We start from the raw sequence: 17,765 nt of genomic DNA on the forward strand, positions 1-17,765 counted from the left end.
AATCGTTCATGAAAGGAAGAGCCAGTCGATGTAGGCAGACTTCATTGTTGTCTTATTTTGAGAAGTTGCCACGACCACCCCAACCTTCACCCTGATCAGTCAGCAGCATCAACATCAATGTAAGACCCTCCACCAGCATAAAGAGAATGACTGAAGGCTCAGATGATGGGTAGCAGTTTTTAGCAATAAGTTATTTTTAAATTAAGGTATATACATTGTTTACTTAGACATAACGCTATTGCACACTTAATAGACTACAGTACAGTGTAAACATAACTTTTGTACATGCTGTGAAGCCAGAAAGTTTGTGTGACTCACTTTATTGCAATATTTGCTTTATTGCTGTGGTCTGGAACTGGATGTGCAATATCTCTGAGGTATGCCTGTATTTCATATCAGTGGAGTCATACAATATGTGGTCTTCTGTGTCTGGTTTCTTTCACTTAGCATAATGTTTTCTAGGTTAGTTCACGTAGCATGTATCAATACTTCACTCCTTATGATTGAGTAATATTCCTTATATGTGTATAACACAATTTGTTTATCCACTCATCTGTTGATTCTTTATAGTCATTTTTTATTAAAAACATAATCTAAAACCAGCTTATTCATTCATACAGTGAACATTTATGAAGCATCCATTATGTGTCAGGCAATGTGTTGGGTCCCAAAGATGTAAAAATGGCCATGATTTATAATTATAATGTGATACCTGCTGTAGTAGAGGTGTAAACACAGTGTTTATACAACATAAGGGATGGAGTGGTTAACACTGCTTGACAGGTGGATCTAATTCATCTTGCAATTAGATTTTTCTGATGGCAAAGAGAAGACTATATAGATGTATTTCGTCCATTATAACTGTAGATCTCTATATGTGAAATGATAAGGTAGGTTCTTGAGGAGAGTACTCTTTATGGTTCTACTACAGGTCACTGACAATAATTTTAGCTCTTTTATTTCTAAGCTGTTTAGTCCCTCGTTATATATTGCCTAAGGGGATAAGTGTTCTCATAAACTAGTTCCTTGGTCTGCCTAAGAATAGACTAAGATGCGGTTGAGAGGCTTTTAGAGATTTGGGTTAGACTATACTTATCACCACAGATTGGTTATGTTCCAGTTGAATTCAGAGTGTATTAGCAGAACATAGGCAGCCATAAACTACCACCTTATATTTCTTTGAAGCCAACCTGCTACAGGAATGTTGAGTCAGTTTCTGAGAAGAAGAAATTCTCTGTACATACTACTTTTCTCCTTCAGCAATCTTATGCTGTTAACTTCAGTGATGGCACAGCTCTCTGTTCAGTTGTCAAAAATTGATAAATTAGTTTGAGGTGTAGAACTGGAATGAGTCTTATATGAAAGCCTTGGAAATATAAAGTATGGTGGGAACTATAGGAAGAACAGATTTACTAGAAGAGAGTACTAATGAGACATTAATGGGAGGTTTTTAAAAAAATTTTTCAGCCTACAACACAGCAGTCACCTCAGGATGAGCAGGAAAAGCTCTTGGATGAAGCCATACAGGCTGTGAAGGTCCAGTCATTCCAGATGAAGAGATGCCTGGTAAGAAGGACAATTGCAGTCTGTGTATTCCTGAGAACACATATGTAGTGTTCTCTAAAGTTGTATAGCACTACTGCTTCTGCTAAATCTAATCTTCAGTCCCACTTCCCTCAAGCACTGCTTGGAGCAATTTCAACAGATTGCCCTGTTGAAATATTTACTTACCATTATATTTATGTTTTGAGAGTGTCTGTCTTCCCTACCAGAATGTAAGCTCCATGAGGATGAGAGACCCTGACTCCTAGTTACACGTCACTATATTATCACCATACCCTATCTCACCTGAATTACTAGCCTCATTAGTTCTGTACCTCAGAACTGAGGAGTACTTGACATGTAATCGTTGCTTAATAAATATTGGTTGAACAAATGGATTTAAATGCTTTCAATTTGAATTATTCAGCTTTTTCCCCCTATCTTGAAGGCTTTTATTTCTGTCCTGAATAGGTACATTTTTTGCAGGAACTACCTTAAAAATTAGACCTATTTATATATTTTCATATTCTGAAAGGGTAGGAGATTATCTGTGTAGAAACTATAAATTCTGTGGATTAAAATTTAAGAAATGGAACCAAATAGGCTGGTACTTCAAGTTGTAAGTTGCTGTGTTGATGATGATAATAATATCTTGCCTTTGTAAAGTGCCTTAGAGTTTCTAAAGCTTAGTAATATGCTCTTTTAACCAATTGTATCTATTGTATTGCTTTTCTCGCAAACCAATTTGTAAAAACAAAACTCTTGGAATGAAGAAAATGGGTGAGCATGGAGCTTGCTATTGCTTGCTTCTGTCTCTTTCTGTGTATGAATAGTGTTTCCTGTATCTAAAGGAATTGTCTGCATTTATGTGTTAAGTGGGACACATGGACATTGTGAGGAGGAGAGCATACTTAAAGGAGTAGTTATTCCAGACATCTCTGAAGAGTATTTAACCTATGACCAAACCATTGTCAGAATAGTATCTTGCTTCAAAAGGATCCATATGCCAGTTTTCTTGATTGCAGGTAAAATATGAATTGGTGGAGTTATAGTTTCAGAGTTGCTAGGGGTTGTAAAGACAAGTTATTGCCAGGAAGCTTGCGGCCCTAGATAAATTAGATTTGCTAAGCTTTGCAGCCCTGGTGAGGAATTATGTATCTTATTCTTTTCAGTAAAGAGAAGGCAAGGTGAAACTAAACTTGATTTTTATGTGATTGAAATAATTTAGGTGCTGTATACTTATAAAACTGTGTAACAGATCCTTGGTGAAAGAGTTTGTATAACCAAGTTAAATGTTTATTTAAATTAAGCATTCTCACCAATTCTCTTGGTATTTCTGTAGGACAAAAACAAGCTTATGGATGCTCTGAAACATGCTTCTAATATGCTTGGTGAACTCCGGACTTCTATGTTATCACCAAAGAGCTACTATGAACTTTGTATCTTTTGAATGTTGAAGAATGAATATTTTGATCATACTTTTTTCTTGATAAGGCCATATTTTGTTTGTTCCTTAAGTTTTTCTGAAGTTGTGTTATTGTCTTAACCAAATAGTACTCCTTCTCCATGCAAATGTGCTCAGTGAGAAAAAGAAAAACTTAGTATCAGAAACCCTTTTTCTATGCTTAAATTTCAAGTGGGTTGTTGTTATATCTCAATTTTCAGACTCTCATGAAGGTTATTGAAAGTATTAGACAATTGGTTCTTTTTTTTTTTTTTTAATTTGTTTTGGGCTGTGCTGGGTCTTTGTTGCTGTGCGTGGACTTTCTCTATTTGCGGCAAGTGGCGGCTACTCTTCGTTGCAGTGTGCAGGCTTCTCATTGCAGTGGCTTCTCTTGTTTCGGAGCACGGGCTCTAGGCTTGCGGGCTTCAGTAGTTGTAGCACGCTGGCTCAGTAGTGGTGGTTTGCGGGCCCTAGGGCATAGGCTCAGTAGTTGTGGCGCACGGGCTTAGTTCCTTTGCGGCATGTGGGATCTTCCCGGACCAGGGCTCGAACCCGTGTCCCCTGCATTGGCAGGCGGATTCTTAACTACTGCGCCACCAGAGAAGTCCCTAGGCAGTTGGTTCTTTAATGCTAAGATTTTGTCATGCAGGACTCCGAAATGGAAAGGAAATCAATGATTTGCCATTTCAAAATCCTTTAGTAGTCTGACAAGCAATCTTATTTTTGTTGCCTTGCTTTACCAGACATCTTTTAAAACCCTCATTTTAAAGTAGGGAAAGCCCAGAAGAAATTCTGTCTTTACTTAATTTAAAAATACTCTCATACATGAGTAACATTTAAGAAATTTGCCCAATATGGTAGTTCCCTGGTGGCCTAGTGATTAGGATTCTAGGTTTTCACTGCCATGGCCCAGGTTCAGTCCCTGGTTGGGGAACTAAGATCCCACAAGCTGCGTGGTGTGGCCAAAAAATAAAAAATAAATAAAATAAAGAAATGGCAATATCCAAAAAAAAAAAAAAAAAAAAAGAAATTTGCCCAATAATTTAATGACTCCAACAAGTTGCAGAATATTGCTTAGGTTGACTTAGCTTTGAATCCTTAATGATAATTAAAAGATATGGCTATTTCTGATGAACTGCACTACTTGGAAGTTTACCTGACAGATGAGTTTGCTAAAGGAAGAAAAGTGGCAGATCTCTATGAACTTGTACAGTATGCTGGAAACATTATCCCAAGGCTGTAAGTTATTAAGACTCTGAGGGCTTTTATATGTTCTATCCTTTAAAATCAGCAGCTTTTTTAAACCAAGTTTAAGGTTATTTAATTTCTTAATGAATAGAGGTTAACATTTAGATAGTGATTTTTTAAAGGTTTTAGAGTATAATTAGTTTTACTTTTTATAGATTATTGAGGAACTTTGGAAATAGAAAGAATGGACATATTTTGTTTAATTTCTTGCTACTAGAAAAATTGATATAATGACAATTATAAGAGACCTAATGTGTTTAAAGGGGATGTTATATATATGTATATAAATGGAGGGGTGTCAGTACTAACAGTTATATTTTAAATCAAATGATATTTTCTTCATTGTGCAGGAGAAAACCTGCTCCCTGTCTTGTTTTTTTAACGTTTGTATATGCTATGTTTGAATATTATCAAATTCTTGACTTGAGTATTTTATATTTCTAATCTAATGTTGCCTCATAATTCTTCTAGTTATCTGTTGATCACAGTTGGAGTTGTATATGTCAAGTCATTTCCTCAGTCCAGGAAAGATATTTTGAAAGACTTAGTAGAAATGTGCCGAGGTGTGCAGCACCCCTTGAGAGGTCTATTTCTTCGAAATTATCTACTTCAGTGTACCAGAAACATCTTACCTGATGAAGGAGAGCCAACAGAGTAAGTGCTTTTCTTTCTTGATTTAATTGTAGTATTTTTTTGTTGTAAAACATACAAAAAGTATAGAAAAGTATATAGAAAAAAATAAATATCAATAATTCTCCTGCCCAGAGTCAGCCACTGGTAGCATTTTGTGTATAGATTTCCTTTGAGATACAGAACTCCTCAGTATATATGGTATGATACAAAATGTACTGTTATAAAAATTATGTGTGGATTATTAGTACCTGCTTTTTTCATGTAACATAATTGAGAGCATTTTTCCATTCCATCAGATAGTCTTTGAAAATGTGACTTTTTAAATGAGTTACATTTTGAAAATGGTATTTGTGATAAAATAATGAAATATGCTTAACTTTTTCTATGAGCTAGCCAGTTTTCATATTGTTTCTTGAATGTGTCAGTTTTTATAATTTGTCAACTTCTAGTTACCCCAGAGTATTAGTGATTTTAATTATCTGTGCACACAAATTAGATATTAACTCCAAAACAGAAAACAAAAAGCCATTCAGAGAGAACCCTATCTCTTATGTGACCAGTATTCCAGCATCCGAGTCCATTGTGCTTTTATCCCACAAAAAGGGCAAATGGTCAGCCTGCTGTGGTCTCGTCCAGCTGGGTGAACTATTCATGAGACACGTTCCCTTGATTGAGGAACTTAATTCCCTTTTTCTAAAGTTTATTTATTCATTTATTTCTAATGTGTATATTTTAGTGGTTTTTAGTATATCTGTATCCTTTCCTTTTCAAAAGAAAAACTTTAATAAAAATTTAACCAATGCACAAGACAAAAAGTTTAAATGGTATAGAAAAGATAAAAATTTAACGGTGTAGAGAAGATGGTGAGGTTATTTGCTTTGTTATGATTTGACTCAGTTTTGAGCATTTAATTAGGTGATCAGCAAAAAATTTTGAAAACTACTAAGTTCCCCATCTTAGGAGATGTAAAAATAAGGAGGAAATACTTGGTATCTTCCCTTGCAGAGCTTACAAAGCTTATACTCCAATTGAAAACATAAAATATTCAACAATAAAATGATGAGATAACAGTGACACTTGTAAGTGTCAACTTTTTAGGCCTTTTGAATTAATGGAATACAATTCCAAGAACAAGTTTAGTTGGCCCAGGAAATGGAGTAGGGGGGGAAGCGTTTTGTCCCTTTACGCTTGAACTGTGTCCTCTCCCTGATATTTTTTTCTCTTGAGTGTGTTCCCTTGAAATTGAGCACTAAGCCAGTGAGGTTGAAAATGTCTTTCATAAAGCATTTGGTGTATTAAAGAGGTAAGAAGGAAATGCACAAAGAAGAGGAATAGTAGTAATTTTTCCTATAATTTAAGTACTGTATATAAAGATTTTTCCGTTTCTTTGCAGTGAAGAAACAACTGGTGATATCAGTGATTCCATGGATTTTGTACTACTCAACTTTGCAGAAATGAACAAGCTCTGGGTTCGAATGCAGCATCAGGGACATAGCCGAGATAGAGAAAAAAGAGAACGAGAAAGACAAGAACTAAGAATTTTAGTGGGAACAAATTTGGTGCGCCTCAGTCAGTTGGAAGGTGTAAATGTGGAACGTTACAAACAGGTTTATATCTTTTTACCTCTCATCTTTTCTTATGTCGTGGGATGTAAATTGAAGTCTGATTTTTAAAATTGAAATATTTTTAAAAATAATATTACACTGAAAACCACTGACAGTCAAAGAAGACTTAAATAAACTAGAAGATATATTTTGAGTCAGTGCTTGTGGATTGGAAGACTCAGTGTTATCAAGATACCAATTTTCTTTAAATTGAGATTTAGTTTGTTTTATAGATTTACTCTAAAGCTACAATAAGATAATGTGGTATTGGTGAAAGGGATAAACACATACATCAGTGGAGAATAAATCAGGAATTAGCAAACCTTTTCTGTAAAGGACCAGCTAGTACATATTTTTTGGTTTTGCAAGCCATATAGTTTGCAGCTACTAAATTCTGCCAATGTAGTGCAAAAGCAGGGAAATGCAATGTGGAAACAATTTACAAAAATGGGCATTAAACTAGATGTGCTGACCCCTAGAAGAGATGATCCAGAATAGACCTACATGTATATAATCAACTATTGTTGATAAGGGTGCAAAGGCAACCTTTTCAACAAGTGATTCTGCAACAATTGGACATCTGTATGCAAACAAAGCCTCTGAACTGCAACCCAGTCTCATATTATGTAGAGAAACTAAAAAAAATTGATCAAAGTCATTAAGTGTGAAATTTGCAACTATGAAACTTTTAGAAGAAAACATGAAGGAAATCTTTGTAACCTTGAATTACATGAAGCTTTCCTAGGACACAAAAAGGACAAACCATAAAAGAAAAAAAAACTGATGACATGGACTTTGGCTTTTATGAAACGGAAACCCAGAATTTTTTATTTAAAAATTCTTCTGTAAAATTTCAAAGTTTAGTCTAGAAATGAAGTATAGGTCAGAAAAATCCAAAATGTGATTTTTAAACTAATAGTTCAAATGTATTATTAGAGGAGTGACTTAGGATTTTGAAAATAATTTTTTAACTCCTAAAAATTTTTTTTTCTCTTTTCAGATTGTTTTAACTGGCATATTGGAGCAAGTTGTGAATTGCAGGGATGCTTTGGCTCAAGAATATCTCATGGAGTGTATTATTCAGGTAGGTGAGAACATTTCAGGGTATTAAAGAACTCATTTTATATTTCATTAATTTTCATTGTTTTGGAAAAAAATCTTGATTGAAGAGAAATTAAGCTTTCCTGAATAAATCCCTTTCTCCTATTAATGTACAACGTGGTCTTTGTATTGATGTGTTTTTCTCCCGAAAATGTAGGAAAGACTAACCTCCAAGTTTTCTAGGTATCGTTAGTTTTAGTTTAATTGTAGGTGTACTTTGGAATTGGTTCAAGATGGTGGAGTAGAAGGACTTGCGCTCACTCTCTTTTGCGAGAGCACCAGAATCACAACTCACTGCTGAACGATCATTGACAGGAAGCCACTGGAACTCACCAAAAAACATACCCCGCATCCAGAGACTCCTACCGCAATGAGACAGTAGGAGGGGCACAATCACGATAAAATCAATCCCGTAACCACTGGGTGGGTGACTCACAAACTGGAGAACAATTATACCACAAAAGTCCACCCACTGGAGTGAAGGTTCTGAGCCCCACCTCAGGCTTCCCAACCTGGGGGTCCGGCAAAGTGAGGAGAAATCCCCAGAGAATCAGACTTTGAAGGCCAGTGGGGTTTGATTGCAGGACTTTGACAGGAACGGGGGGAACAGAGACTCTACTCTTGGGGGGCACACACAAAGTAGTGTGTGCACCAGGACCAAGGGGGAAGGAGCAGTGACACCACAGGAGACTGAACCAGACCTACCTGATAGTGTTGGAGGGTCTCCTACAGAGGCAGGGGGCAGCTGTGGCTCACTGCGGGGACAAGGACACTGGCAGCAGAAGTTCTGGGAAGTACTCCTTGGCGTGAGTCCTCCCAGAGTCCGCCATTAGCCCCACCAGAGTCTTGTAGGCTCCAGTGTTGGATCGCCTCAGGCAAAACAACCAACAGGGAGGGAACTTAGCCTCACCCATCAGCAGAGAAGCGGATTAAACTTTTCCTGAGCTCTGCCTACCAGAGCAACACCCAGCTCTACCCACCACCAGTTCCTCCCAGCAGGAAACTTGCACAAGCCTCTTAGATAGCCTCATCCACCAGAGGGCAGACAGCAGAAGCAAGAACTACAGGCTTGCAGCCTGCCGAATGAAAACCACAATCACAGAAAGACAAAATGAAAAGGCAGAGGACTATGTCCCAGATGAAGGAACAAGATAAAACCCCAGAAAAACAACTCAATGAAGTGGAGATAAGCAACCTTCCAGAAAAAGAATTCAGAATAATGATAGTGAAGGTGATCCAGGACCTCGGAAAAAGAATGGAGGCAAAGATTGAGAAGATGCCAAGAAATGTTTAACAAAGACCTAGAAGAATTAACGAACAAACAAACAGATGAACAATACAATAACTGAAATGAAAAATACACTAGAAGAAATCAATAGCAGAATAACTGAGGCAGAGAAGAACGGGTAAGTGACCTGGAAGACAGAATGGTAGAAATCATTGCGGCGAAACAGAATAAAAAAAAAGAATGAAAAGAAATGAAGACAGCCTAAGAGACCTCTGGGACAACATTAAACGCACAAACATTCGCATTATAAGGGTCCCAGAAGGAGAAGAGAGAAAGAAAGGACCCGAGAAAATATTTGAAGAGATTATAGTCGAAAGCTTCCCTAACATGGGAAAGAAAATAGCCACCCAAGTCCAGGAAGCACAGAGAGTCCCAGGCAAGATAAACCCAAGGAGAAACACGCTGAGACGCATAGTGATCAAATTGACAAAGATTAAAGGCAAAGAAAAATTATTAAAAGCAACAAGGGAAAAATGACAAATAACATACAAGGGAACTCCCATAAAGTTAACAGCTGATTTCTCAGCAGAAACTCTGCAAGCCAGAAGGGAGTGGCATGATATATTTAAAGTGATGAAAGGGAAGAACCTACAACAGATAATACTCTACCCAGCAAGGATCTCATTCAGATTCGACGGAGAAATCAAAAGCTTTACAAACAAGCAAAAGCTAAGAGAACTCAGCACCACCAAACCAGCTCTACAACAAATGCTAAAGAAACTTCTCTAAGTGGGAAACACAAGAGAAGAAAAAGACCTACAAAAACAAACCCAAAGCAATTAAGAAAATGGTTACAGGAACATACATATCGATAATTACCTTAAATGTGAATGGATTAAATGCTCCATCCAAAAGACACAGACTGGCTGAATGGATACAAAAACAAGACCCTTATAGATGCTGTCTAAGAAAAACCCACTTCAGACCTAGGGACACATACAGACTGAAAGGAGGGGATGGAAAAAGATATTCCATGCAAATGGAAATCAAAAGAAAGCTGGAGTAGCAATACTCATATCAGATAAAGTAGACTTTAAAATAAAGACTGTTACAAGAGATAAGGAAGGACACTACATTAATGATCAGAGGATCAATCCAAGAAGAAAATATAACAATTATAAATATATATGCACCCAACATAGGAACACCTCGATACATAAGGCAAATGCTAACAGTGATAAAAGGGGAAATCAACAGTAACACAGTAATACTGGCGGACTTTAACAGCCCACTTACACCAATAGAGAGATCATCCAGACAGAAAATAAATAATAAACACAAGCTTTAAAAGACACAATAGACCAGATAGACTTAATTGATTTTTATAGGACATTCTACCCAAAAGTGAAAGAATACACTTTTTTCTCAAGTGCACACAGAACATTCTCCAGAATAGATCACATCTTGGGTCAAAAATCAAGCCTTGGAAAATTTAAGAAAACAAATTGTATCAAGCACCTTTACTGACCACAACGCTATGAGATTAGAAATCAATTACAGGAAAAAAAAACTATAAAACACACAAACACATGGAGGCTAAACAGTGCACTGCTAAATAACCAAGAGATCACTGAAGAAATCAAAGAAGAGATTTAAAAATACCTAGAAACAACTGACAATGAAAACACAATGATCCAAAACCTATGGGACACAGCAAAAGGAGTTCTAAGAGGGAATTTTATAGCAATTCAAGCCCACCTCAAGAAACAAGAAAATTCTCAAATAAACAATCTAACCTTACACCTAAAGCAGCTAGAAAAAGAAAAACAAACAAAACCCAAAGTTAGTAGAAGGAAAGAAATCATAAAGATCAGAGCAGAAATAAATGAAATAGAAACAAAACAATAGCAAAGATCAATAAAACTAAAAGCTGGTTCTTTGAGAAGATAAACAAAATTGATAAACCTTTAACCAGGCTCATCAAGAAAAAGAGGGAGAGGACTCAAATCAATAGAATTAGAAGTGAAAAGGAGATGTTAACAATGGACACCACAGAAATACAAAGCATCGTAAGAGACTACTACAAGCAACTCTATGCCAATAAAATAGACAACCTGGAAGAAATGAACAAATTCTTAGAAAGATATAACCTTCCAAGACTGAACCAGGAAGAAATAGAAATTATGAACAGACCAATCACAAGTAATGAAATTGAAACTGTGATTAAAATCTTCCAACAAACGAAAGTCCAGGACCATATGGCTTCACGGGTGAATTCTGTCAAACATTTAGAGAAGAGCTAACACCCAGTCTTCTCAAACTCTTAATATTGCAGAGGAAGGAACACTCCCAAACTCATTCCACAAGGCCACCCTCACCCTGATACCAAAACCAGACAAAGATACGACAAAAAAAGAAAATTACAGACTAATATCACTGATGAATATAGATGCAAAAATCCTCAACAAAATACTAGCAAACAGAATCCAACAACACATTAAAAGGCTCATACACCATGATCAACTGGGATTTATCCCAGGGATGCAAGGATTCTACAATATATGCAAATCAATCAATGTGATACACCATATTAACAAATTGAAGGATAAAAACGATATGATTATCTCAATAGATGCCGCAAAAGCTTTTGACACAAGTCAACACCCATTTATGATAAAAACTCTCCAGAATGTGGGCATAGAGGGAACCTACCTCAACATAATAAAGGCCATATATGACAAACCCACAGCAAATATCATTCTCAATGGTGAAAAACTGAAAGCATTTCCTCTAAGATCAGGAACAAGATAAGGATGTCCACTCTCGCCACTGTTATTCAACATAGTTTTGGAAGTCCTAGCCATGGCAATCCGAGAAGAAAAATAAATAAAAGGAATACAAATTGGAAAGGAAAAAGTAAAACTGTCTCTATTTGCAGGTGACATGATACCATAGAAGATCCTAAAGATGCCACCAGGAAACTACTAGAGCTAATCAATGAATTTGGTAAAGTTGCCGGATACAAAATTAATACACAGAAATCTCTTGCATTCCTATACACTAACAACGAAAGATCAGAAAAAGAAATTAAGGAAATAATCCCATTCACCATTGCAACAAAAAGAATAAAATACCTAGGAATAAACCTACCTAAGGAGGTAAAAGACTATAAGACACTGATGAAAGAAATCAAAGGTGACACAAACAGATGGAGAGATATACCATGTTCTTGAATTGGAAGAACCAATATTGTGAAAATGACTGTACTACTTAAAGCAATCTACAGATTTAATGCAATCCCTATCGAATTACCAATGGCATTTTTTACAGAACTAGAACAAAAAGTCTTAAAATTTGTATGGATATACAAAAGACCCCAAATAGCCAAAGCAATCTTGAGAAAAAAAAATGGAGCTGGAGGAATCAGACTCCCTGACTTCAGACTGTACTACAAAGCTACAGTAGTCAAGACAATTTGGTACTGCCACAAAAATAAAAATATCAATGGAACAGGATAGAAAGCCCAGAGATAAACCCATGCACATATGGTCACCTTATCTTTGATAAAGGAGGCAAAAATATACAATGGAGAAAAGACAGTCTCTTCAATAAGTGGTGCTGGGAAAACTGGACAGCTACATGTAAAAGAATGAAATTAGAACACTTCCTAACACCATACACAAAAATAAACTCAAAATGGATTAAAGACCTAAATGTAGGACTGGACACTATAAAACTCTTAGAGAAAAACACAGGAAGAACACTCTTTGACATAAATCACAGCAAGATCCTTTTTGACCCACCTCCTAGTGTAATGGAAATAAAAACAAAAATAAACAAATGGGACCTAATGAAACTTAGCAGCTTTTGCACAGCAAAAGAAACTATAAACAAGACAAAAAGACAACCCGTGGAATGGGAGAAAATATTTGCAAACAAATCAGCAAACAAGGATTAATCTCCCAAATACATAAACAGCTCGTGCAGCTCAATATCAAAAACACAACCCAATCAAAAAATGGACGGAAGACCTAAATAGACATTTCTCCAAAGAAGACTACAGATGGCCAAGAGGCACATGAAAAGCTGCTCAACATTACTAATTATTAGAGAAATGCAAATCAAAAGCACAATGAGGTATCACCTCACACCGGTTAGAATGACCATCATCAGAAAATCTACAAACAATAAATGCTGGAGAGGGTGTGGAGAAAAGGGAACCCTCTTGCACTGTTGGTGGGAATGTAAATTGATACAGCCACTATGGAGAACAGTATGGAGGTTCCTTAAAAAGCTAAAAATAGAATTACCATATGACCCAGCAATTCCACTACTGGGCATATACCCAGAGAAAACCGTAATTCAAAAAGACACATGCGCCCAAATGTTCATTGCACACTATTTACAATAGCCAGGTCATGGAAGCAACCTAAATGCCCATTGACAGATGAATGGATAAAGAAGATGTGGTACATATATACAATGAAATATTACTCAGCCGTAAAAAGGAATGAAATTGGGTCATTTGTAGAGACGTGGATGGACCTAGAGACTGTCATACAGAATGAAGTAAGTCAGAAAGAGAAAAACAAATATCGTATATTAGCGCATGTATGTGTAATCTAGAAAAATGGTACAGATGAACTGGTTTGCAAGGCAGAAACAGAGACACAGATGTAGAGAACAAACGTATGGACACCAAGTGGGGGAAGCGGGGGTGTGGGGTTGTGGTGGTGGGATGAATTGGGAGATTGGGATTGACGTACATACACTAATGTGTATAAAATAGATAACTAATAAGGACCTGCTGTATCGCACCGGGAGCTCTACTTCGCTGTACAGTAGAAACTAACACAACATTGTAAAACAAGTATACCTCAATTAAAAAAAGAAAAAAAGGAAATAAAGACAGAGTTGTTAACAGTGCCAGATGGGGCCATATTGGAAGCTGAGGCAAAGGAAAAATACTGATCTTCCTTAACTTAAAATTTTGATATTTTGGTTTGTCGTTTTTGACATTACTGAGACTCATTTTTCTTACCTGTGAAATGGCAGTAAGAGAAATCCTTGTAAAATTGTCAGGAGCATTAAATAGATAAATAAATATAAACCTGGAAAAAAAATCGTAGCTGTACTTTGGTTAATAGAATATTTCTTTCTGGGGTTATGTTTTGAGAGGCTTAAAAGTGATGTATTTGAATTTGGTTGTATAAGATTAAAATGATTTTTTTCCCACAATATGAACTTTAAATACTAAGTCCAGAATATTGTGTGAAATGCTTTTTCTAATTGATTTTTACTATTTGGTTTTAGTAATAATTTAGTATTATTTGATTTTCAGGTTTTCCCTGATGAATTCCACCTTCAAACTTTGAATCCTTTTCTTCGGGCCTGTGCTGAGTTACACCAAAATGTAAATGTGAAAAACATAATCATTGCTTTAATTGATAGGTAAGAATTTCCAACACTGGAGGGCAGATGTTCTGACTTGGGAATAATGAATTTAAAACATTTTTGTGAATTCTTTTTTTCTGTTCCATCTTTATTAATATTTTTGATGTAGTTACACTAATTCTGTAAGTCTGAGTACTTACTAAGTGCTTGTCTAGCTTACGCATGAAATAAGTTTAGCTCTTAATTGTACAGGGGTCATGGAGGTAATATATTTTAATCTATGCATTTAATTGGCATTTAAAGACATTATACAGACCTAAGATGTTATAAATCCAAATTTTATAAATCCAAAGATCACTGAAGAGCAAAGCTTGTTTTTTACCATGATGAAAGTATCTTGGGCTTCCCTGATGGCACGGTGGCTAAGAGTCCATCTGCCAATGCAGGGGACACAGGTTTGATCACTGGTCCAGGAAGATCCCACGTGCCATGGAGCAACTAAGCCCGTGCGCCACAACTACTGAGCCTGTGCTCTAGAGCCTGTGCGACACAACTACTGGGCCCACGTGCCACAGCTACTGAATCCCGCGTGCCTAGAGCCCGTGCTCCGCAACAAGAGAAGCCACCACAATGAGAAGCCGACACACCACAATGAAGAATAGCCCCTGCTCACCGCAACTAAAGAAAGCCCACGTGCAGCAGTGAAGACCCAACACAGCCAAAAATAAATAAATTAATTAATTAAAAAAAAAAAAAGAAAGTTATCTTTCAGTGGGAACCAGTTTGATCTGGAGTCTTCTTTATCAAGTAGCCATAAATATAGATTATTAAGAATGTTCAGGTAATCACTGTGTCATCACATGTTTTTAAAGAAGAATTTTCAAGTGTTAAAAATGTTAGTAAATCCTCTTTATGTTTAATTTTGACTTCTTTAGCCCTTGGTCTTTGTTAAAAGTATAAAACTTGGCCTTCAATGATAGCTTTAATGAGTGCCTGCTGGGTGCTAGTACATAGTATGTGTCCTGCTTGTGAGCATACACTCATTAACATTATGAAACCAGAAACCCAAGGGAAGATTTATTTCTGCAAATACTTTTTATTATATTTTAAATATCTAAGTTATTAGTTTTAAAGTCTGAGAATTTATATAGCAGAATTCTCCAAATTATCTTGTCAGTCCTGGACATTAAGAATTATAAGTTACTTGGGCATGCTCTTTTTTTTTTTTTTTTTTTTAAGCATTACTCTTTTTTTATTAATTTATTTTATTTTTTGGCTGCACTATGTGTTAGTTGCGGCATGTGGGATTTTCGTTGAGGCATGCGGGATCTTTTGTTGTGGTGTGTGGGCTTCTTTCTAGTTGTGGTATGCGGGTTTTCTCTCTCTTGTGGCATGCGGGCTCCACGGCGCATGGGCTCTGTAGTTTGCAGCACAGAGGCTCTAGTTGAGGCGTGCGAGTTCAGTAGTTGTGGCCTGCAGGCTTAATTCCCCCGCGGCATTTGGGATCTTAGTTCCCCAGCTAGGGATCCCACCCGCGTCCCCTACACTTGGTAGGCGGATTCTTTACCACTGGACCACCAGGGAAGTCCTCTATTTGGGAATACTCTTAATGGAAGCTAATAACTGGATTGTCCTATGTTGGGTGTAATGTCACTTAACCGTTTCTGTCAGTAGTGGTTCTTCTGTGCATAACAAAATGTGGGTCTAGTTGTAACCATGATAAACACTTAGTGATAATGGAACAGACGTTATTTTGTATAGTTTAAGATGTGGTAAATAGATGTTAACTTTACTACTTTTAGAATTAGTTGTTTTAAACTTTTCAGTAGTAAAAATGCAGTGTCTTAAAGGAGTCTAGGTACTTTTTATGTTTTAAAGATTATTTTTTATAATCATGGCTGTTGAATACATTTGTCACATTTAATACATTTCTATCCATATCTACTTAATTAATTTGGCAGAATTGGCCTGTTGAAAATTTGTTGTGTATGGTATAAAGTAAGATGCAGTGAAATAAGGCATCGTTGGTAAAACTGTTCCATTAAAAATGAATTGAGGGAATGGTCAGCTACGTTCCATGTCCTTTTTAAAAATCTTTTTAGGAGAAAGGTTCTAGGGGAAATACACTTGGAGAAAATACAGAACAGCATAAAGAATAAAATGTCATCCATGATCCCACTACCCAGATCCCTATATCCTTTTAAATAAAGATTATTTTCTTTTTTAGATTAGCTTTATTTGCTCACCGTGAAGATGGACCTGGAATTCCAACAGATATTAAACTTTTTGACATATTTTCACAGCAGGTGGCTACAGTAATACAGGTTTGTATGGCTTTGTTCCTAAGTTCTCAAAACTTTCAAACTTCTCAGGTGGTAGATCCTTTTCTAATTGTTTAAAATAAATTCCATGGTTTTCTGAACATTCCAGTCTAGACAAGACATGCCTTCGGAGGACGTTGTATCTTTACAAGTCTCTCTCATTAATCTCGCTATGAAGTGTTATCCTGATCGTGTGGACTACGTTGATAAAGTTCTAGAAACAACAGTGGAGATATTTAATAAGCTCAACCTTGAACAGTAAGTCAAAGTTAAACATTTTTGTAAAAACCTTCGTAAAGCACTTTTTTGTCCCAGATTTATTTTTCTTTTGCAATTCCTTTTTGAAATGTTAGCATTCATCTTGTTTTAAGTATTTGTTAGATCGACATGCTTGGTACTAATCAGGGCAGAAAGTGGCAACCAACTGCTGGCTGTGTACATTGATCAAGTAGTGGCACTCATAGACCATAGCAGTCTTCAGGGACCAGTGTCTCCAATTCAGACCCCTTTGTATATATGGGTGAGTTAGTTTTTAAACTGGTAAGGAAGCTATTTATATCAAGCAGTATTTCCATGAGAAGTGGTTTCCTACAGATGAGTAAGTTGTGAAAAAATTAGGGAGGCATGTATGTATTTAAGGTGTGGAAATTAATTGGTTTAAATTTTTCTCTATTTTGAGCTTTGATTTTGATACCATCAAGGATAGTATAATATTCTGTTGTCTTCTTGCATCTTCTTCAACTATGCTGTCCTGGACCTGTTGCATCCTCTAGTGGCCACTGTGGACAGTTCTGATCCCGTTATGTTTTCCCAGCAGTCCTCTTACTGTCCCATCCTCCACTGCTTCTGAACATGCGGTCAATTTAGGCCCCTCCTTGCCCTGTACCCCTCCTTGCCCAATCTAGGCCCCTCCTTGCCCCTCCTTGCCCTATGTATATAGGCCCCTGTATATACTCATGTAATCTTTCCGCTTTCCATCTCTCCTCCAGTGGTTTAGTTAACATCTAGAAGATTTCTTCTTTTTCTTTTACTTCTTTCTATTCCCCCTTTTTCTTTTTGTCACTCCCATTTTTTGTGAACTGAAAAACATTCCAGATCTTGAATAAGTGATGTATCTATATCTTTCCCCACTAAGTGAGTTTTAAAGTAAAATTAGACAAAATAAAAAATTAGAAATCTCAACCTCTAAAGGTCTTATAAATGCCTGGATATTCCTCAGCCCCCATGGAATGTTCCTAATTTCATCCTGC

The 17,765-nt window shown here is 36.5% G+C and overlaps 1 protein-coding gene across 2 annotated transcripts in view; it reads left to right on the forward strand.

The window, feature by feature from the left end:
* Positions 1 to 17,765, forward strand: part of VPS35 (VPS35 retromer complex component) — a 33,272-nt gene that overhangs the window by 6,759 nt on the left and 8,748 nt on the right. For both annotated transcript variants that reach the window (XM_068528295.1, XM_068528296.1), the window contains exons 2-10: positions 1,468 to 1,566; positions 2,885 to 2,981; positions 4,102 to 4,225; positions 4,706 to 4,888; positions 6,261 to 6,474; positions 7,472 to 7,555; positions 14,142 to 14,251; positions 16,422 to 16,518; positions 16,625 to 16,773. In XM_068528295.1, the coding sequence (XP_068384396.1) occupies positions 1,468 to 1,566; positions 2,885 to 2,981; positions 4,102 to 4,225; positions 4,706 to 4,888; positions 6,261 to 6,474; positions 7,472 to 7,555; positions 14,142 to 14,251; positions 16,422 to 16,518; positions 16,625 to 16,773 (1,157 nt within the window). The remainder of the gene's footprint in view (positions 1 to 1,467; positions 1,567 to 2,884; positions 2,982 to 4,101; positions 4,226 to 4,705; positions 4,889 to 6,260; positions 6,475 to 7,471; positions 7,556 to 14,141; positions 14,252 to 16,421; positions 16,519 to 16,624; positions 16,774 to 17,765) is intronic.

The sequence above is a fragment of the Eschrichtius robustus genome, chromosome 19, assembly GCF_028021215.1.
Source record: "Eschrichtius robustus isolate mEscRob2 chromosome 19, mEscRob2.pri, whole genome shotgun sequence".
NCBI lineage: Eukaryota > Metazoa > Chordata > Mammalia > Artiodactyla > Eschrichtiidae > Eschrichtius > Eschrichtius robustus.